At 38.9% G+C, this 23,226-nt stretch overlaps 1 protein-coding gene across 4 annotated transcripts in view; it reads left to right on the top strand.

The window, feature by feature from the left end:
- Positions 1–23,226, top strand: part of jar (Myosin heavy chain 95F jaguar) — a 61,575-nt gene that overhangs the window by 22,521 nt on the left and 15,828 nt on the right. For all 4 annotated transcript variants that reach the window (XR_011237376.1, XM_034974292.2, XM_034974290.2 and 1 more), the window contains exons 2-14: positions 10,429–10,621; positions 14,080–14,153; positions 15,732–15,861; positions 16,360–16,524; positions 16,857–17,119; positions 17,253–17,402; positions 17,803–18,059; positions 18,690–18,847; positions 19,228–19,392; positions 19,998–20,121; positions 21,200–21,308; positions 21,784–21,981; positions 22,677–22,901. Coding sequence is in view for 3 of the 4 variants with exons in the window: in XM_034974292.2 (XP_034830183.1) it covers positions 10,435–10,621; positions 14,080–14,153; positions 15,732–15,861; positions 16,360–16,524; positions 16,857–17,119; positions 17,253–17,402; positions 17,803–18,059; positions 18,690–18,847; positions 19,228–19,392; positions 19,998–20,121; positions 21,200–21,308; positions 21,784–21,981; positions 22,677–22,901 (2,205 nt within the window). In the remaining variant the exon portion in view is untranslated. The remainder of the gene's footprint in view (positions 1–10,428; positions 10,622–14,079; positions 14,154–15,731; positions 15,862–16,359; positions 16,525–16,856; positions 17,120–17,252; positions 17,403–17,802; positions 18,060–18,689; positions 18,848–19,227; positions 19,393–19,997; positions 20,122–21,199; positions 21,309–21,783; positions 21,982–22,676; positions 22,902–23,226) is intronic.

Raw genomic sequence — 23,226 nt, 5'->3', positions numbered from 1 at the left:
TGATTTTGCCGTTTCGTTTTTCTTCCGCATACTCGTTGTTTCACGGCGATATTATTATGATTACTACTCTTGATTTCGTTCATGATATCTTTCAAGTCTTCAAATAGGTAAGTTGTAAATTCAGAATAGGTAACTAGATATTTTGGTCCTCTTACTACTTGTTCACATTTTGTTTGGACATTGACTGGTGTTGTGTCTAGAACGTAGCTATTACTATAATGGACTATCAGTTTGTTGTTATAGTGCATTCAAAATAACTGGCGTGTTTCCACTTGAGACCGTCATTAGCAATAACAATAGGCTTACATTCGACATGCCACGTAAACAATAGGGGTAATCTCGTAATAAACCAAAAACTCATATACCGGCGGATCGATTCCGAAAACCTGCATCAATCATTATTACAACCCCAATTGTTGCGATTGGCTGAAATTATGCTATTCTTGTTGCAACAACATTGTAGCCAATAATGAGCGATCGTCAACCAATCAGAGGTGACTGCGATCTTGACATTTTAGCTGTCATTCTACCACAATCGCGCAGCTGAGGTGACTGTGACGGCGATCGTGACATTTTGTCTGTCATTCCACCGCAATTGATCTGCTGCTCTTTGGTTAGAAATTACTCAGAAAGAAAAACTCAGTTTTCCTAACCTTGAACAAAACCACCGCAATTAAGTTATCCTCAACATTACAGACCGCGTCACTGCAATCTGTTTTTCCTGCACGCTCAAACAAAAAGTGAGCAATACATGGAAATTCTCGTCTAAGAATTTTCATTGTGTGAGCTAAAGCGATAAGATAAGGTAATGAACTAAGAGGCAGCGTGTCCCAGACCTTCATTATTTTATAAAAGCTGACAGTTTATCTGCGTACTATCCCCAACACACAGAGGAAAGATCAACGACTATGGAGTTTGGATCATGGTAGCTTTGGGAGATAACAGGTAATGAATGTATAAAAATCTTACTTCAAAGTATAAAGTCTATTTTTTTTCTATTTTCTTCGGAAGCCATGTATGACGTGATTTCTATTACTAATCAGAAATCACGTCATACATTGCTAGACACTTAATATCATGGCAACCCGCTTGCAGACAACCTTAAAGTTTAAAGTTTAAGGGTGTCTGGCAATGCATGACGTGATACTGATTTCTAATACTAGTCCGAAGTAAATATAAACAAATTAGACTTTATTACCTGTTATCTCCCAAGGCCACTATGATCCAAACAAACGTTCTTCCCAATGTTGGGGACAATACGCAGAGAAACTTTCAGCTTTTATAAAATAACGAAGGTCTGGCACGCGCTGGCTCTCTCTCTCTATGTATGAATAAACGTCATTTGTTTTATGTTACAAATGTTGGATATTTATAACTTTTCGACTTAATACTTACTATTAGTAGGTATATTGTAATGGCTGTTAACAATTTCGTTACGGTTATTTGGATACGGTTTGTATAATTTAACATGTGAATCATCTTTTCTTAATATGTTTATTATTAAATGCACAATCTATCATATTTATGTAAGGTTAACTCAAGGTCCACTCCACTCGACTTTTAAAATATTCTACTCATTTTATGCTCAATATTCTACTGCCAAACTTACAATTTTATCTGTTTGAGCCTTAATCATGATTACATCTTCTATAATATAAAAATGAATCACCAAATGTGTTGGTCATCGCAAATCTCGAGAACAGTTGAACCGATTTCGCTATTTCCTTTTTTTTAATATTACTTGAAGTACGAGGATGGTTCTTACGGAGAGAAAAATTTAAAAAAATTGATTCGACTGTTAGGCGGAACGAAGTTCGCCGGGGCAGCTAGTTAGTTATGAGTTATGATTATTTTAGCGTTTAAAAGTTATGATTATTTATTAAGTCAAATCTACTATGAAAGATGTTCTTGAAAATACAGTTGTAAGAAAGTGGACATAATATTGAACAGGGGGATTAGTTATCCTACTTTTTATATAATAATTTCTTTTGAGAATCCTTGCAACGGGCGTCACATATATTTTTATGTTCTATATCAAAGTATATTTTAACATCAGATAAATAAACCGGATTCTCATCTCATCAATTAGCTGAAAACTCAAATGGAACTAAATAAATACCTACTAGCTTATGCTCGCGGCTTCATCCGCTTGAACTACAAACCCCCTTTAGGGGGTGAAATAGGGGTTTGAAACTTATAATATATAAAAAATTCCAAAAATCCTTTCTTAGCGGATGCCTACGTCATAATAATGCCTTATTTCAGATCCGTCCAGTAGTTTGAGCTGTGCGTTGATAGATCAGTCAGTCAGTCAGTCACCGTTTCCTTTTATATATTTAAGATTAATTGGATTAATTAGATGTCGTTTAAACTGTGTTAGCGCTGCGAAAATCTTACGCTGACTCCAGCTAATCACGATAATTCTGAATATCTCGTGACATGCTCGTGACTCACGAAAAGCGTCACCCACACGTCAATTTTTGACGTGCACATTTTTAGTGAACTCGCCTCAAAAGTCAGATAGAAAATGCTGATCACTACCCTGCCCATATTATAGTAAATGCGAAAGTGTGTTTGTTTGTTGGTTTATTGGTATGTTGGTTTGTTCTTCAATCGTGTCGCAACGGATCGTCGTGATTTTTTGCATGGGTATAGTTTAAGGCCTGGAGAGTGACAAAGGTTACTTTTTATCCCGGAAAATCAAAGAGTTCCCACGGGATTTTCAAAAATCTAAATCCTCGCAAACGAAGTCGCGGTCATCAGCTAGTTCGCTTATATATTATCTTGAATTTTTATGTATAGATAAGTCCCGCATCATACCGAAAAATCAAAGAGTTCTCACGGGATTCTTTAAATACTAGAAGTCGCGAGCATCAGATATCTAATTATGGATATAATTATATAGAGGGAGAAATAGAGCTCTTGTACAATAAATTAATCAACATTGAACTTACAAAACAAAACAATGAAGACGTCGACAAACCGCAAGTGTCTATCATAATATTATACTTAAGTACCTAATATGAACGGAAGGAAAGGATTTTTAACCTCAAAAGAACCGTGGCGTTATGATTCAGAAAATATTGAATGAGCCGAATTAATCCTTTATATTTGAATTAACATTTGATTATGTAGTATTATCCCTCTCGGTACCATAATATTTGTGATTACCCACTCGTTATTTGCTCCTGAACATCTGTCTCTACATAGTAAATGGTGTCACACAGTTCAAGTTCTCATGACTCATACACCACTTACATTCTCAGGCTGGTCTGGTGATAATTTAACGTAGGTATATATTAAATTGTCATAAAGTTAAGTTATTTGACGCTGGTTCCCTGGGAACGGGGACGGGCGCTAATGTGGGACGCAACTTGCGTTGACACATTGGCCCCGTGTCATATCAGGAAGACAGCATCAAGACCGGGAGCCGCAGCAGAAACAGCTGAAAACGGCAAGCGGCGCAAGTATGCCTCTCTTATAGAGAGTTACATTTTTGTGCCGTTTGCCGTGGAGACCCTGGGGCTATGGAGTCTTAGTGCTAAAAATTTTTTACGAGACATTTCACCGCGATTAATAGCCTCAACTGGTGACAGAAGGGCTGGCTCATTTTTTGCGCAACGGATCAGCCTGGCTGTCCAGCGCGGAAATGCAGCCAGTATACTTGGCACCATTCCACGCGGTCATGATTTATATAGTAATTAGATAAGGCTAGCTTTAAGTTTTATTGTATTAAAAAGAAAAAAAAAAGTTCTTTAATTTGAACTATTTACTCAATATTGGCTTACCTTTACTATACTGAATGAAGATTCTAGAGAAACTCAATGCGTTTTTATTTTTAGGGTTCCTTACCTCAAAAGGAAAAACGGAACCCTTATACTCACTTTGTTGTCTGTCGGTCTGTCAAGAAACCTACAGGGTACCTACTTCCCGTTGACCTAAGATCATGAAATTTGGCAGGTAGGTAGGTCTTATAGCAGACATTCGGCAAAAAATGAAAACCGTGAATTTCTAGTTACATCATACAAAAACAATTAAATTGTCATGAACTAATAATTAGATTTTTAATTTTGTAAGTAAGATAACTATATCAAGTGAGGTATCATATGAAAGGGATTTACCTGTGCATTCTAAAACAGATTTTTGTTTGTTTTTATGCATCATAGTTTTTGAGTTATCGGGCAAAATGTCGAAAAAATACGACTGTAGTACGGAACCCTCAGCGCGCGAGCCTGACTCGCACTTGGCCGGTTTTTTTTTTTATTAAAGCGGTTAAACTCGCGTTCTCGAATATCTTCTATTTTTTATTAGAAGACATTCTTATAAGTTAATTACGGGCGCGGTCATTGAGTTCATTTGATGAAAAGGGCATAGTTTGAGGTCATCAGGTCAGGCCTACTGGTACACCGTGACCGAAATTTTTAGCGCTACCATAAAATGAACTTTCTCGGCTTTCCCGAAAGTTTATTATTCCTTGTCGGAGGATTGAAATCAAGTCTTATAAGACTGCTATGAAAATCCATTGTTGTCCAACACGCTCTAGAAATATCAGAGGTCACAACATGATTGATGTCAGTGTTAGTTTGCTTAAAAGACATTGTGGCTAATTCCATTGTACACAATCTCTAAACTAAACTAAAATGGCACGTCTAAATCTATTGCTATCCCTTTCATAATGTTGCTTGCGGAAAAGGATAGCATTAGATTTAGACCTGTTAATTTAGTTTAGTTTAGAGATTGTGTACTAGAGAATCGGCCCCATTGCTAAACTAGGTTCTTTGACCTTAAGTTCGTAGACTTGTATAATCTACTTGTACATAAATTATGATTATCTTTATAATATTTTATCAGATTTTGTTTATCAACGTTTCTAGGTAATTTATAACTGAAATAAACAAGAAATATCATAGATTAACATTTTTGACGATGTTAATTGTAACAGTCTTGGATAAAGTTCGATGAATTGGGTGTTTGACTACATCAAAAACAAATAATTTCTCAGTGATTATTAAATAAAGGGTCTTCCAAAATACGTAAAATCCACGTCCTTTGTTAGTTTTAAGTGTAATAACCATTTTAAGTTATCGATTAAACTGAAAAAGTACGTATTTTTTTGCGCGTTTTGACTAGTTGTCAAATACCGTATTTTATCATTAACATTTTTATCATAATGTCCTTTATGCGGGGAAGGTGGGCATCGGGTCGGTAATACGGTATTTGACAACTAGTTAAATCAGTAACTTTTTATCAAACGTCAAAACGCGCCCTTAGTATGCGATATTCTATGAAATACTGGAATGTGACGTCACATCATAATGACGCTCTTTTTTTGTTTAATCGATAATTTAAAACGGTTATTACACTTGAAACTAACAAAGGACGTGGATTTTACGTATTTTGGAAGACACTGCCCTCTATTTAATAATCACTGAGAAATAATTTATTTTTGATGTAGTCAAATACCCAATTCTACTTCCTTTTCATCTCAGCATATTATCGGTACTGAACTGAATCGGCTTACAATAAGAAGCACTAATTTCCAAGCCGATTCAACAGGCTACTAGTTTTCAGGAGGAGACAGCTAACATAGAACAACAATGGCACCGATTCCGTTGTCTTTCTCTAAACTAAATTTAGAGTATCTGCATCCTTTTCTTTTTAACAATGCTAAAAAGGGACAGAACATAAACTTTACATTTAAAGACTCTAAATTTTAGTGCACGCTACAAATTTAAACAGTAGGAACGCGACTGTGCGCTAAAATTCCACCATATTTTTACCATCTAAAAATTCAATTTAAAACTGTCAAACTGCGTCTGTCCTTTTCATATTACATTAGTGAGAAGAGGATGCGAATACTCTAAAATTAGGTTGTGCTCAGAATCAGTACCATAGTTTGAGCTGTTAGATTTGAAAACTATTTAATTAGATCTATAACATTTGCTTATTGATGCCTTAATCACTACCTTATATTATAATTGCGTAAGTGTGTTTGTTTGTCCTTCAATCACGCTGCAACGGAGCATCGGATTAACGTGATTTTTTGCATGGATATAGCTAAAGACCTGGATAGTGACATAGGCTTCTGTAACTAGATGATAGATTAGTAATGGAAATTGAAAGTCTTCCCAATCAATATGCAATTGGTTATATGCATTTCTCATGAGGCACAAATGAAAGTTATTCCACAGTGGCCCGTTATGACTTTCTTCAGTAGCATTACCCAATGATACTTTACAGATAACCATTGGTGGTTAGGCTCTGTACGCTTTCGGAACTGCTAGTTCTTTTCCATCTGTTGCATGCAATTCGTATCCATTTATTTCCGCTAGTGCCACTTTGTTTATTCATACGTTTTTCTTTCTTTTCTCATAATGATATTCTCGGCAACCTTTGTTTTTGTGCGTATTCTGTGACTCACAGCAGAGTAGTCAATAGTCGGGTAAGTAGACATAGTGATTCGTTTTTATATTTTAATCTAATCTAAATCTAAATAATATATAAAAGGAAAAGTTGACTGACTGACTGATCTATCAACGCACAGCTCAAACTACTGGACGGATCGGGCTGAAATTTGACATGCAGATTGCAGATAGCTATTATGACGTAGACATCCGCTAAGAATGGATTTTTGAAAATTCAACCCCTAAGGGGGTGAAATAGGGGTTTGAAATTTGTGTAGTCCACGCGGACGAAGTCGCGAGCATAAGCTAGTAAATAATAATTGAATGATGAAACTAATCTTTGTGTGAACAAAGTTTAAGATCGTTGATCCTACCAGTTTCTGTTTTCGTATGATTTACTTTGTTAATTTTCCACTAAACCTACGTTCATATTACTTTAATTTATACTATTTAAGTATATCGCGATACACTACTTAATTTCGCATTTAAATTAAATAATTCAAGATCATCATCATCAACCGATAGACATCCACTGCTGGACATAGTAGTAGCTTGTAGTATACATATAGTCTAATAGGACACGCCAAGGTCTGGCCGCCTGAATCCAGCGGCTCCTTGCGACTCGTCTAAAATTAAATAATTACTTTTTCTTTTTTTGCACTAGCTTATGCCTGCGAAACTTCGTCCGCGTGGACTACGCCAAATTCAACCCCCTATTTTATCCCCTTAGGGGTTGAATTTTCAAAAATCCTTTCTTAGCCGAGGGCTACGTCATAATAGCTATCTGCATGCCAAATTCCAGCCCGATCGGTCCAATAGTATGAGCTGTGCGTTGACTCTATCAGTCAGCCTTTTCTTTTTATATATTTAGAAGAAGATTTCCCATCAATATATACTTGCAATATATATGTTTCTTTACGTTTTTCTACTCATTAATCATCATCATAAAGAAATATCTTCGCAATTTTTCATAGCATGTCCGTCATCAATTTAGTTAGTATATTGACCTGAATCTCCGCCATTCCACATCAAATATCACGTGTTAGATTATACCCTATTATGCAACGGTGTTGTAAGATTTCGTTTTCATTTGATCCGCACAATTAAAAGCAAGCTTGTTTTTAACTGTTATTACCTTAGTTATTACATTGCTGTTCCATAAAAGCGTTACGCTTGCGGTAGACGATAATAATTCAGTGGGCAATTTGTCTCTTTCCGCTTTTTGATAGTGTTTTTGTTCACTTTCACTTTTGAAAAGTAAGCTGGCAATTGGAAATATTCAGATATTGTTATAAGGGCCCTATTACGCTTCATTTGGCAACAAAATATCTTCGTAAATGATTCGCTATAAATCTCATCATTTTGAGCAACCCATATTCTATCGGAGATTGGCACTTTTTTGTTGAATTTAATTTGTTCATTGTAGAACGTTGCTAGAGTGCGGAGTCATCTTCTTCTTGAAATGCCGTCTCCTATCGGAGGTTGGAAATCATTAGGGCTATTTGCACCTTGGACACTGCTGCTCGGAAAAGAGATCGGGTACTCTTCCCGTACCATTGGCATAAATTCTTTAGCCACGATGTTCTTCTACGGCCTAGAGTGCGGAGTGCCTCTTACCAATTGCCTTCTAATGTCTTCTACTAACTTCTGAGTTCTGTCCCAGCCTGCACTCTATCTGCGTTTTTGACCTCATCGTGAGTGGTCCTCCCTTTTGTTTTGCCTGCCCCTTTTTTCTGTCAAGTACCACTGTTGAAATTTTGTTTTACTTGTCTAGTTTAGCATGAAACTTATCGATATTTTTATGTCCATTTTGAGAAGCTTGTCAGCGACTTGCTGAACCTTGTTCTAATTTAAGTCCTTATTACTTTCTCTGTCTTGTTCCTTGAATTAGCGTAGGTGGACAAAAAAAACAATGTAGTACAACAATTTAAGTAAAATCTGCACTAATACCGTTTTGAAATATATAAACATTTCGGCTTTATTTCTTATACGTACCTTTTCTTCTAACCTACCAGTTTTCCTTTCTTAGTTTTATGGTTATGTATGCTAACTTCAGAAATCCAAAAGCCTTTACATGCAAAGTTTTCAGCTAAACAATCTTTCAGAGAAAGATTGATCCATGTGTTTTAAAAGCAACCAATATCTGTTTTATGTTAGTTTATCTTCTATAGGTATTATACCTAGAACATACAAACTGGTAGGTAAATGAAAGTGTATACTTACCTATAATAAAACATCAGAGGCACCCTAACATTCAACACAGCTGCCGTTCCGGTGGGTGCATCCGGAAACAAAAATGCTAAGTAAACCCACAGCCGGTACAGCCAAACACTCATTTGTTGATAAACATATATAAAATGCTGCGTTCTGTTTAGTTTCCTCCAAAGTATATATTTACACGTTATCACCTGAACGGCTTTATAAAATTAAACATAACATTTTTAGTCTTATTACAAGGGCCTCATACGCGTGGCTTATAATTTGTTTCCGTCTTTAGGGGTTGAATTTTCAAAAATCTTTTCTTAGCGGATGGCTATGTCATAATCTGCATATGCCTTTCAGGCCCTATCTGTCCAGTGGTTTGAGTTGTGCGTTGATAGATGACTCAGTCACATATTTAGACCAGATAAAAAACTCAAGCTACAAGGGTTTTCAATGCGCGTTGGTATAATAAGGTTATAATAATCCGACAAGAAACCCAGCCGCGTACTTTTTTTGTTTTATAGCCTTATACACTTACATATTATATCCACTTGTTGTGTCATATTTAAAATTATTATAAGTAGGTATAGATTACGTGGACACATGTTCTGCCAGTTGCCACTCTTTATGCAGGCCTGCACTTCACGCTTATTTAGTTTGTACTTTTAACTTTTTATATGGTTGTGTATCAGCGTGCGATTGTGTTTCGATTCCTGATGAGCTTAGTATATGTATTTATATCTCACGTGTGTTGTCTTATTTTAATTGGTATTCAGAAGATATGTTTCATACTGATTCAGATGTTGCATGCTTTGTTTCAAGAATTATAAAGTATCGTTAAACCTCGTATTTTACGGCGGAGTATTTACGTAGCTGGTATTTAATTTGATTTATTTCTTTATGAAGATGCCATTAAAAACAAAGTAATCTTACTTTGAAAGTTGAAAGTAGGTACTATTATTAATTGCTCATGAACACATTTAAATATTTTTTGTGATGTAACCACAAATTCCCGGTTTTCAGAATCTTCCCCTTACGTGTGCTATAAGAACTACTTACCTGCTAAATTTCATGATTCTAGGTCAACGGGAAGTACGTAGGTTTACAATAGGTTTCTTGACAGCCAGACAACAAAGTGATCCTATAAGGGTTCCGTTTTCCTTTTGAGCTACGGAACCCTAAAAAACATGCGAATGGCGGTGACGTTACAATCAATAATTGTACAATTTCTCATGCACCAACTTCCCGCATTCTTCTTAACGTCGTCAGTCCAGCGGTAACAATCTCCAAGAAATTATTTGACTCTACGCGGTGTTCATCTACTTCCCTAACTAGTGCCCTAAATTACAACCCAAAGCATCATCATCATCATCACCAGCCTGTGGACGTCCACTGTTGGACATAGGCCTTCCCTAAAAAGCGCCACCACACCTGGTCCTCAGCCTTCCTCATCCAGCCACTTTCCGCCAGCCTTTTTATATCATCGGTCCATCGTGCTGGATGCTGGATAGCGTCCAACACTACGCTTGCTTATACGTGGTCTCTACTCAAGGACTTTCCGGCTCCAACGGCCATCGCCTCTACGACAAGCATGATCTGCTCACTGCCATTTCAGCTTGCTAATAGTTTGGGCTATGTCATTGACCTTGGTTCTCCTGTGGATCTACTCTTTTCGGATCTTATCCCTCAGCGAATCTCCTAACATAGCCCTCTCCATACCTCGCTGAACAACTTTGAATTTGTGAACAAGGCCGTTTGTCAGTGTCCTCGTTTCAGCAACCCAAAGTATAATGTCTGATAATTTCTGTTTTCCTTGTTCCAGTGAAAAATGACGATGGATAAACAGCTGGTGTGGGTGCGCGACCCCAACGAGGGGTTCGTGCTCGCCCGCCTCCAGGAGCTGATGGGAGAGGAAGCAGACGTGTTCCCGGTGGACAACCGGCATCCACGACGCGTGTGCAACTTCGACGATATCTTCCCAGCGGGGGATCCCACGAAAGATGTTGATGATAACTGTAAGTACCTAATACATTTTAACTTGTGGCGGTTGCAATAATTATCTGTAGGTACTGTAATAATTGCCTGACGCTCGTACAATATTTTCTAAAATTATCATTTTTAGCGAGAGGACCAAAAATTGAGCTTATTGGCTGGCAATGATTACGACGATTGTATGCAATGCATGTAAAAATCACAATAGCAGAATAATTTAGCGGAAAAACTGTTCAAAAGGAGTTAAAAGACTTTCTTTTGGATTGTAATGTGTTTTATAGTTTTGGTTTTTGTTATTACTAGCTTATGCTCGCGACTTCGTTCGCGTGGACTACACAAATTTCAAACCCCTATTTCACCCCCTTAGGGGTTGAATTTTCAAAAATTCTTCCTTAGTGTGCCTACGTCATAACAGCTATCTGGATGCCAAATTTCAGCTCGATCCGTCCAGTAGTTTGAGCTGTGCGTTGATAGATCAGTCAGTCAGTCAGTTACCTTTTCATTTTATATATTACATACTTGCTTATGCTCGCGGCTTCGTCCACGTGGACTACACAAATTTCAAATCCCTATTTTGCCCCCTTTTCAAAAATCCTTTCTTAACGGATGTCTACGTCATAATAGCTGTATGGATGCCAAATTTCAGCCCGATCCATCCTGTGGTTTGAGCTGTGCGTTGATAGATCAGTCAGTCACCTTTTCCTTTTATATATTTTGACAATAGGTACGAATTTGAGGATTTTCTGACATTTATACGTAAATTTAACCTAAATGCCATGAACGTAGTCCCCAGCTTGTTTGTCCACTTAGTTGATAAACAAGAAAATTAACCCGTTTTCCATGGGCATCTAGCGTCCATGACCAAAGCCTCATATTACAGTTACTCATTGCTTTAGATAATATATGATTCTGGAGGTATAACACTTACGTAAATGCTAAACAAAAATTATATCAATGAACTTTCCTTTATAGTTAAACTGTATTACGAAACAAGTTATATTATATGAGAAAATTATAAAATAAACGCCTCATAAATACTTAATAAGTTTACTTCCTACAACAAATATTGTATTTATAAACAGTGCATTAATTTATCACAAAAAATATGAAACAAAAAACCCATCAAAATATTATGTTTATTATTATGATCATGACGAAACAACTTTACGCAATTCTTACTATTTACTTAAGTGCTTAATTTTTTTTACTGCTTTATGATATTGACGATGTTAATTTTTATGGCGAAATATTATAATATCGGAATATCCAAATAACTATATGGTCAAACTGGCTCGAAATTTCGATATCTCACAATCATCGTATGAATCGTTGTAGTACTTACCTGTTATTTACATTATAATATGTCGTTTAACTACGAAATAAGCCTAGCATCATATGGTCAATTAATCTTCTAAAAATATTGGTAGTTCCTCTGGTAACCAACAACAATGGGTGGCGGTAATCACTTATCATCAGGTGACCCGCCTGCTCGTTTCTACTACGCGACATTGACTCCGAGTGGCCTACTTACGCAACGTTCGTTGACCTCTAGCATTAGTCAGATGTTTTATTTGCAATACATATATCGTGAACTTTTACAAAATGTAAGATATTTATTTCAATATTTTTTTCGCGTTTTTTTTCTGTGCTATCATATATCAGTAATTATCAGTACTATTACCTGTCTTCGTTTTGCTATTGTTCTGGTTATATCCTGTATAGATATACTAGGTAGCCAAGGTCTAATGTGCAGATAATCAAATAAAAGAGGGTTTGAAAACATCCTAGAGTCTGGCTAACGAAAGATAAGACTGGAAAAGCGTGGAAAATTGAATAAATATGGCAGCTCCAAAATTCGTATGCCAGACCTGGGATAACCTAATTTGATACTTTAGAATTAAAAATAAATAAATAAAAATAAAAATAGCTTTATTTTCCTTTCATATTTTTGATACATATTATTCTAAAAAAATTAAAAACTTAACTTTTATCTTATTTTACTAATAATTATTAATTTATATTTAAAAATAGGGTATTAGAAAGGACCGCTTTTAGCGGTGAAAGCCTCCTCCAACCTTTTCCATGGCTCTCTATCTTTTGCGACTCTACTCCATGCCGTGCCCGCCACATCCACAATCTCGTCGCTCCAACGCTTGTAAGGTCTGCCCGGTCTGCGTTTCTTATTAATGGGGTACCAACTTGTTGTTATTTTCGACCATCTGTCATCTCCCACTCGTTGTATATGTCCAGCCCATTTCCATTTTAAATGCAGAACTTTCTTTGCTACGTCCTTGGCACCTGTGGTTTTTCTTATTTTTTTGTTCTCTATTCTGTCTTTTTAAGTCTGATACCCAGGTAGCTCCTTTCAATTTTTCGTTGGCATATTTGAATTTTGTGTACGTTGGCCCTGGTTAGGGTCCATGTCTGACAAGCGTATGTGAGGCACGGCAGTATGCAGACTTCCATGGCTTTAGTTTTCAATTTTATGGGTAAGTCACTCTTGAAAATTTCTTTCATAGCCCAATACTTATTCCAATTTTATAAGGTGCCCTAGGTAGACATACTCGTCGACGTATTCAAAATTGTTCGACGATAAAACAATTGGTGCTCTTTGTCGATTAGTCATTATTTTTGTCTTATCTAGGTTAACTTCCAGTCCCACCTTTTTACTTTCTGTGCATAATGACTCTATCATCTGCTGCATTTCTTCAGGATCTTCTGAAAAAAGTACTATGTCATCGGCAAATCTTAAGTGTGATAGGTACTTTCCGTGTAGATTTAGTCCTTTCTGTTCCCAGTCTATTTTCTTGAAGATTTGCTCGAGTACAGCAATAAAAAGCTTCGGGAGAGAGTGGGTCCCCCTGTTTTACTCCTTTTTCGATTCTGAAGCTTGGGCCTGGTTTCTCAAAAATTATTCTAGCTGTGCTATTTAAGTATATAGTTTTAATCAGATCTATAAATTTTTTTTGAACTCCTTGAGCCGATAGAGCTTGCCATATAGAGCGGTGGGAAATTGAATCGAAAGCTTTGCTGTAGTCTATGAAGCATAGGTATAAAGGCCTATCATATTCATTATGCTTCTCTAGAATCATTTTTAGAGCGTGGATGTGGTCGATAGTAGAAAAGTTACGGATAAATCCTGCTTGCTCTACCGCTTATATCCAACTACAGACCAATCAGTCTTATGTCGTGTTTATATAAATTGTTCTCAATGACTCTACTACGAAGACTTACTAAAATAATAGACGAAAATCAACTTAAGAATTACTGATTTTTATTTCGAATCTATTAAATCAGGTTAGTCCAGGTCTGTCATACTAATTTCAGAGCTTCCATACAATTTTTTTTTAATTTGCTGCGCTTTTCCAGTCTTTCTTTCGTTAGCCAGATTCTAACCAAAACAACTTTGTAAAAAAACAACTTTGTAAAAAACAACTTTGTAAAAAAACAACTTTGTAAAAACAACTTTGTATTTTTGCAGGTGAACTAATGTTCCTCAACGAAGCGACACTTCTCAACAACATTCTAACAAGATACAAGAAAAGCAAGATTTACGTAAGTACCTATACCTCGTCGCCGGCTCACTACAGAGCACGAGTCTCCTCTCAGAGTGAGAAGGGTTTTTGCTTTTTCTACCACGCTTTGGCCAAGTGTGGATTGGCTGACTTCACACACCTTTGAGAACTCTCAGACATGCAGGTTTCCTCACGATGTTTTCTTTCACCGTTAAAAAAAGTGTAAAAACGCACTAACTAAGAAAAGTTAGAGGTGCGTGCCCGGGATCGAACCCTCGACCTCCGATTAAAAGGTGGGCATCCTAACCACTAGGCTATCACAGCTATTTTTAATGTAATTTAAATTAATTAGTGATCATTGATTGGATGTAGTTGCATAATAATTTTGCACACTGTCTGCGGCAGTAGGTTGTTTTCGGGTCTAAGTATTATCTGTTACTTACCCACAATTTTCCAAATTTTTTTTTTTAATTATAAGTGCCGAAAATTGTTATTGCGCTGGAAACATGTCTCATTAACATCATTTTGACGTCAGCCGAAATAAAAATATACCATCAGCTCGAAACTACAGTCTAGTGCTGACGTCACTATATAAAAGCAATTTGCGGGACTAATATTATGTTTAAAAAATACATAGCACAGTAACAAAAGGGCAGAAAAACAGCTAATATGTATGAAAACTTGGTCTTGACGGTACAAGCATTATATTATAACTCACCTTGACCGGACCGCACGCAAACGATCGATTATGACGAGCGATATTACGGGCTAAGAAGGTACCTAATATGGATTTAATAATCCAAGTTGCGGGACTATTCGATGACTCGCTGTGCCATTTTTATGACTGGTATATGTCGAGAAATGTGACAGACATTTATTTATTTACTAACTAACTAATGCCCGCGCATTACGCGTGGATTTAGGTTTTACAAAATCCTTTAGGAACTCTTTGATTTTCCGAGATAAAAAGTAGCCTATGCCACTCTTTTAAACTATACCCATGCAAGAATCACGTTGATCCGTTGCTCCGTTGCGACGTGATTGAAGGACAAACCAACAAACAAACACCGCATTTGTAATATGGCTAGTAATAACATTGCAGGACTATTCGATGACTTGCTGTGCTATTTCTATGACTGGTCGAATGAATAATATGCTGAGAAATGTGACATTTGAACTGCATTAACTTATTGAGTTTATAAGGACATCATCATTTTTTTTAAAGAATATTAGCTATGGCCCTTGATTAACATTCCCCTTTCTCCTTCAGTTAAACGTCAAGCTTTTGCTAGGAGTAGGTACGACAATAGGTGCATCGGGTGGGGTTTGAACCGGCGACCTTTCGGATTTCAGTCCGCACCTTTAACCGTGGAGCTATTGAGGTGATATCATTAACAATCGATAGACGTACCACGACGTAGGTTTCTTGACAGACAAACAGACAGACAGACAACAAAGTGATTCTATGAGGGGTTCGTTTTTCCTTTTGAGGTACGGAACCCTAAAAAATGGTGATGACCTTATCAACTCAAGAAGTTAATGCATCATTGCTTTCTTTAAAGCATGGTTGTCGTCAAGCGCAAGCCTGTCATAATAGAAACAAATTTTCTCATTACAGACATACGTCGCAAATATTTTGCTAGCGGTGAACCCGTATGAAGACATTCCCGACATGTACTCGTCGACCACAATCAAGAAATACCAAGGCAGGTCCTTGGGTGAGCTGCCACCGCATGTGTTCGCTATTGGTATGTTTTTCATATTTAAATCTTTTATAGAGTACTTAGATATAAAAAAATGCCTCATACAAATATTTGAACAGTTGCAAACAAAGTTAAATATTTTATTCAATTGGTAGAAAGAACCAAACGATCTTAATGACTTGGTCCGAAAATAATAGTTTTTTAACCAAAGTATTTTCTCAAAAAATGAAATCTAAATACATACAAAAAAGGACAAGGTGACGGGCTTATTGATCGGACTGAAATTTTGTATGCAGATAGCTACTATGATGTAAACATCCGCTAAGAAAGGATTATAATATATAATAAAGGGGTATAATAGGAGTTTGAAATTTGTGTAGTCCAAGTGAAGTATACGAATAATTTCAAAAATCCTTATTGAAATTATTCTAATGGTCGTGCGTTAAAATCTTGCTATTTTCAACATCAATTTTTACGATTTTCTGTATTTCTGCTTACTTTACTTTCATAGGACCTAAATGTTCAGATGGTTAAATATTTCAGCTGACAAATCGTTTCGGGACATGAAAGCGTTAAAACAATCACAGTCTATCATCGTGTCTGGTGAATCTGGAGCAGGCAAAACAGAGTCTACCAAATATATCCTCAAATACCTCTGCGATCTGTGGGCGAAAGGCGCTGGACCCGTTGAGCAGAAGATTTTAGACGGTAAGTTGAAAAGTTTGAACTGAAAGGCTCAACAAAACAATTGACAGTTCAATCAAAAATTGTTTTTAGATAATGCCAACAGTAAAAATGTTTTGGTGTACAAGTTAAAGGAAAATATAGGCTGAAATGTGTATAAAATTGTGTTATGAAATATGGCACACAAAATAACGTGTTGTTAAAGTTTACTAAAAGTACCCTAAGATAAGTCACGGGTAAAAATTCCAGAAAAAGGCATGAGTTTAAGTTTACGGAAAATACTCCTATAAAATTAAATATGATGAACTATGATATAAATTAAAAAATTTATTACTGACAACTTTTATTTTTTTCAGCGAATCCGATCCTCGAAGCCTTCGGCAATGCAAAAACAACCCGCAACAACAACAGTTCACGTTTCGGCAAATTTATGGAGGTTCACTTCTCCAATAAATACCAGGTCGTCGGAGGGCATATCTCCCACTACCTGTTGGAAAAGTCGAGAATATGCACGCAGAGTGCTGAAGAGAGGAACTATCATGTATTCTATCTGCTGTGCGCGGGAGCCCCTCAAGAACTGCGATCGGCTTTGAAGATAACCAAGCCTGACGATTATTTGGTAAGCTATCAAGTTTTTATCGTTTACATTTCATATACATATCGTTTTATCTTTCATTTGTATATAGCAGGAATACTAATGGCCCCATTGTGCTCCCTTGTAGAGTTTTAACATGATATGAAAACCTTTACAGTATCTGAAGAACGGTTGCACACAATACTTCACATCAGCACAATCAGAGAAGAAAATTAATGCGAACCAGAAGAGTAAGCAACAACAAGCTAAAGGAGGCCTGAGAGATCCCATATTGGATGATGTGGAGGATTTCCAGAGGTTGCATCAGGTAATCATAAAATTCATCTCTGACCTCTTTCTCATAGTAATTTCAATTTTTTTTCTACCCCAGGCAAACGATAGGGTCGTTACTACGAGCAAAGGCATCTGACATCACGTTTGACTTTAGCCATAATTTTCTTCAACACAATAATTCTAAAACCTATAGCAGATATAATCTTCTACGCTCTTTTCACTTTTTTTCAATCAAGTACATGATACTGATATGTTTCTTCTGCCCTCTTCTCTTTGCGCATGTAATCCTCATTGCTTAGGGTTGGTGACTCTTTTCCGTTAATCACGTAATAGTAGGAGTTTTCTTGGGATAATAATGCAGTGGATTCCCAGATCCTATAGAATACTCTTGGATCTTACTCTATTTTTAATCATGATAATGCCTTTTCTTCCAGGCGTTATCCCGAGTGGGTCTGTCGGAAGCTGAGAAGAAGTCACTCTACTCTGTCGTGGCGGCCGTCCTGCATCTGGGTAACGTGGAGTTTGAGGAGGAAGGCGGCGCGCGGGGAGGGTGCCGCGTGAGTCCAGACACCGAGTCCGCGCTCGCGACCGCTGCCTCACTGCTGGGCGTGGACCCGGGGGAGTTGCGCATGGCGTTGGTGTCGAGACTCATGCAAAGCTCTAGAGGAGGCATTAAGGGGACTGCCATTATGTGAGTTTATTTTATTTTAGCGTTTAAACTATCGTGAGTGATTTCCATTATATATAATATCTGTCCCGGCTTTACTCACGTGTTTAGTCGACGTTAGCCCGACTAGTTTCGAACCCATCCTGCTGTTTGGTGCTTTTTCAAGGGAGTTAGTTTGCGCACGCGCCGCGGTTGACTGCCGACTAAACACGTGAGTAAAGCCGGGACAGATATTATATATAATGTGAGTTTGTTTTTTACTTTATTTACTAAATTGTCTTGAAAAGTAACTAAAACTAGGCGAACTTTCTTTTTAATCATGATCAGATTCTTTCCAACTTCTCTCAGTTTACTATATCTGTGGATTTTGTGGTTAATTTGGTGTTCCAATAAGGTATGAGTTCAAATGTTAGTTGCTCCGAGTTGATCTATTGGTTGGAGACGCCTCCCCCATTTGGATGACTTGGACTTTGGGGAGAAAAACGTTGCGTGGGCCATGAGAAGGGTGCCGCGTGAGCCCAGACAGTGAGTCCACGCTTGCGACCGCGGCCTCACTACTGGGCGTAGAGAAGTTACGCATGGTGTTGGTGTTAAAGTACCCATGGCCTGTCAGGATTATGCGAGTGGTGTTCAATGAACAGTGCGTTGTCGCAGGGTGCCGCTGAAGACGTACGAGGCGGCGAGCGCGCGCGACGCGCTGGCCAAGGCGGTGTACAGCCGGCTGTTCGACTACATCGTGCGCCGCATCAACGACAGCATCCCCTCCAGCGCCTCGGCCTACTACATCGGCGTGCTGGACATTGCTGGCTTCGGTGAGTTCACTCATCTAGTATAGCTGTTGCCCATCAAACTCAAATCATTTATTCAAATTGGGTCCCATTGTACATTGCCACCAACCTATTCACTCTTCCTGCCAGGCCGGCGTTGGTGATTTGAATAGATGAAAGCTTTTTTTTTAAAGAATATTAGCCATGTTGAATGACTAATATTCCCCTTTCCTCTCCAACTAAGCGTCAGGCTTGTGCTAGGAGTAGGTACGACAATAGTGCAACGGGCAGGGTTTGAACCGTCGACCTTTCGGTTTTTAGTCCACTCCTTTACCGGTTGAGCTATTGAGGCTCTAAGGCTGACTGCCGACCTTCCGTCCGAGAGGCCCTTACTAAACTTTACTTACCATTTTTTTACTTTACAGAATACTTCCAAATGAACAGCTTCGAGCAGTTCTGCATCAACTATTGCAACGAGAAGCTGCAGCAATTCTTCAACGAGCGCATCCTCAAGAACGAGCAGGAGCTGTACAGACGAGAGGGGCTCAATGTGCCCGAGATCAGATTCGTAGACAACCAGGATTGTATCGGTAAGTTCTTCATCAACTTTTTTTTTTTTAATTTCCCCCGATTTGGTTGTCGGAGACCGTGTCAGCTGTTTTATTATTTTCTTGCACTGTACTTTTTATTGCATATACAGGTAAGAGTCTCTCTACTTTATTATCTTTTCCAAAGCTATGAATTTATGTTCTTAGGTGTCTAGCTGTATTTTGATAATTGCATCAACTATTACAACGAGAAGCTGCAGTAATTCTTTGACGAGCGCATCCTCTATTCCATTTTAGCATAATCCATATGACCTAAACTATAGGCCATAGTCTACCACGCTGGCCAAGGGCGGATTGGCGGAAATACTAAATCTGTGCCATGAGCACGAGCAAATAATATTATAAATAACTAGCTGATCCCGCGACTTCGTCCGTGTGGATTTAGATTTTTGAAATCGCGTGGTAACATCTTTGATATTCCGGGATAAAAAGTAGCCTGTGTCACTCTCCAGGTCCTTAGCTATACCCATGCAAAAAATCATGTCGAGCCGTTGCTCCGTTGCGACGTGATTGAAGGACAAACCAACACACTTTCGCATTTATAATACGGGTAGTCATGATTAATCTTTCTTCGTTTGATGTTACAGATTTAATCGAGAGCAAGAACCATGGTATATTCCACATCTTGGACGAGGAGTCAAAGTTGCCCAAACCGGACTATGGCCATTTCACTAACGCGGTACACAAGGGACTCAGTGGAAATATTGCGAGGTACGGTATTATACCTTTTTGACGACCTCCCTGGCGCAGTGGACCCGGGTTCTATTCCCGGCAGGGATCATTTCGAAATCTATAGTTTCTAAACGGTCGCTCTCTAATGACGTCGTGATCAAATGAGAAATGAGGAGATCCGTAAGAGAACTAGAGTAACCGACGTAGTTCAACGGGTTGCGAAGCTGAAGTGGCAATGGGCAGGGCACATAGTTCGTACAACCGACAGACGTTGGGTCCCAAAGTGCTGGAATGGCGACCTCGCACCGGAAGACGCCGTGTTGGAAGGCTTCCCACTAGGTGGACGGACGACATCAGACGAGTCGCAGGAAGCCGCTGGATTCAGGCCGCGCAAGACCGTGGTGTGGAAGTCCCTACAAGAGACCTATGTATGTCCAGCTGTGGATATCTATCGGTTGATGATTATGAAATGGTTGACTTGTATGTATGCATGTCCGTTCCTGTGTCCGCTCGTATAAACTAGTGATGTGCCGGATCATTAAAAATGTAGATCCGCGGATACGGATACGGATCATTGGCGTCAAGATCCGCGGATACGGATACGGATACGGATCTTAACTTTCTCACTTAATCGGTGTCGGTGTCGTGTCGGTGACCTTGAAACGATAGTTGACGCCACTTGACGCTTTGCGTGGCAAGACATGTTTCGACTTGCACTTATAATTTAGTGTGTCATTGAGCAGCAATAACATTTGTGTTTGTTGTGGAGTTATTTAATAGTATTTTATTGCTACCTAATCACCTAAAAATAGAATTTAATCTATGTACCCATTTAAAAATTAATATGGTAAAAGATCCGTAAAAGATCCGCCAAAAAGAAACGGATACGGATCTTTTTTTCTCCCGCGGATATCCGCGGATACGGATACGGATATCCGGAACATCACTAGTATAAACTACTCAACGGCTCAACCGATTTGAATGAGACGTCATTAGGTTCGTCTTCATGTCGCGAGTGTCACACTCGCACAGCCCGGGGCAGTGCGGGCCTCTCTCCGCCCCCATACCCCGATTACCATCTCAAGCTGTCGTGCAGTATATATTTTTTTATTTTTAGTGCGCGTCTGCAAGTGCCTCGTGCGTCTCGCCTTAAGGCGCACCGCACACTGCGCGACCACGAAGGCTTCCTGTTAAGACATTTCGCCGGCGCTGTGTGCTATAACACTGTAAGTATATCACTATATACTATATACCCAACTAGCTGATGCCCGAGGCTTCGTCTGCGTGGATTTAGATTTTCAAAATTCCGTAGGAGCGCTTTGGTTTACCGGGATATAAAGAAGCCTACGTCACATTCTAGGTCTTCAACTATAACGATGTTAAATATCAGGTTAACCCGTTGCCCCGCTGCAGCGTGATTAAACTAACAAACAAACACTTTCGCATTTATAATATCGGTAGTGATTCGGGATGGAATAGTTCATGTTTTATTTGCCTTTTAGCAATTGAGGCACTTGTCCGACTTGAAATCTCTTGTTTCACTTCTACACGCCACGGCCTTGCGCCGCCTAAATCCAGCGGGTCCCTGCGACTCGTTTGATCTCGTCTGTCCACCTAATCAGGGGTCTTACAACGCTGCGCTTTCCGGTGAGAAGTCTCTATTCTAGCACCTCGTATTGTCCATGTTTAATTTCATTTCAGAATCAATTCATAGAAAAGAACAACGACGCACTCCATGCATCGCTCGAGTTCCTAGTGCAAGAGTCCAACAGCGGCTTAGTGCAACAGCTGTTCGAGACGATGGACAACAACAACGCGAAGGGGAAGCTCAACTTCATCTCCGTGGGCGCCAAGTTCCAGACGCAGCTGTCGCAGCTCATGGACAAGTTGAAGGAGAATGTAAGTAGCTCTTACACTATTGGTCATCGGTGAAAGCTGCCCTTCAAATACCCATTAATCTGAAAACAGTTGAAGCGGCAGGTCTTGGACTGACATAAAACGGTATCCAGATCGCTGGACCGATTACCTGGACCATCCATAATGAGTTCCACTAAGTTTTAGTCATTCATTTTCTTTAATCCATTTATAATCATACAACACCGCGACGTAACAATGTACAGCGACATCTTTGATCCGGTTTGCACAACATCGTTTCTAGCGCACGAACTTTGTGCGTTGCATAAAGTCAATCTCGTTTATGGTAGATCACAAGTTCGAAGGCTCCTTGCTGTTGACGCAGCTGCAATGCTATTGCTGTACTGGCGCTCATGGAGCACGGCTTTCCTTTACCAATCATACTACTTGTAAATAATATCTGTCCCGGCTGTACTCACGTGTTTAGTCGACGTTAGCCCGACTAGTTTCGAACCCATCCGGGATCCTTTTTCACTAGTCGGGCTAACGTCGACTAAACACGTGAGCACAGCCGGGACAGATATTATTTATAATGGTAATCACTCACGTTAGCTTAAACGCTAAAACACACTACTTGTATTTAGATTGCGGTCTCTCGGATGTGCTGTACTACTTATAACATCGCGACGTAACAATGTACAGCGACATCTATGATCTGGTTTACACAACTTTGTTTGTAGGGCACAAACTTCGTGCGTTGCATCAAGCCCAACTCGCGCATGGTGGGTCGTGAGATCGAAGGCTCCTTAGTGCTGACGCAGCTGCAATGCAGCGGCACTATAGCTGTACTGGCGCTCATGGAGCACGGCTTCCCCTCGCGCGCGCCGTTTGCTGAGCTGCACAACATGTATAAGGCTTACTTGCCTACCAAGCTGCAGACTCTGTCGCCTAAGGTGTTTTGTCAGGTGAGCTGTTAATATCCATACTAATATTATAAATGCGAAAGTGTGTCTGTCTGTCTATCTGTCTGCTAGCCTTTCACGGCCTGACCGTTCAACCGATTTTGACGAAATTTGGTACAGATATAGCTTGGATCCCGGGGAAGGACATAGGCTACTTTTTATCTAGGGAAATCAAATATTTCCCGTGGGATTTTTAAAAACCTAAATCTGGCACAATGGACGGTCGAAGTGCACCAGACACCCAGATGGTGACCCTGAAATTGCTTACGGTGGCGCGCGGTGCGGTTGTACAAAAAGGAGGGCGGAATGAGGTCAAAAATCTCTTCAG

The sequence above is a fragment of the Maniola hyperantus genome, chromosome 12 (genome assembly GCF_902806685.2).
Source record: "Maniola hyperantus chromosome 12, iAphHyp1.2, whole genome shotgun sequence".
In the NCBI taxonomy this organism is placed as follows: domain Eukaryota; kingdom Metazoa; phylum Arthropoda; class Insecta; order Lepidoptera; family Nymphalidae; genus Maniola; species Maniola hyperantus.
The sequence above is the reverse complement of the archived record's forward strand: the minus strand, read 5'-3'. Positions and strand labels throughout refer to the sequence as shown.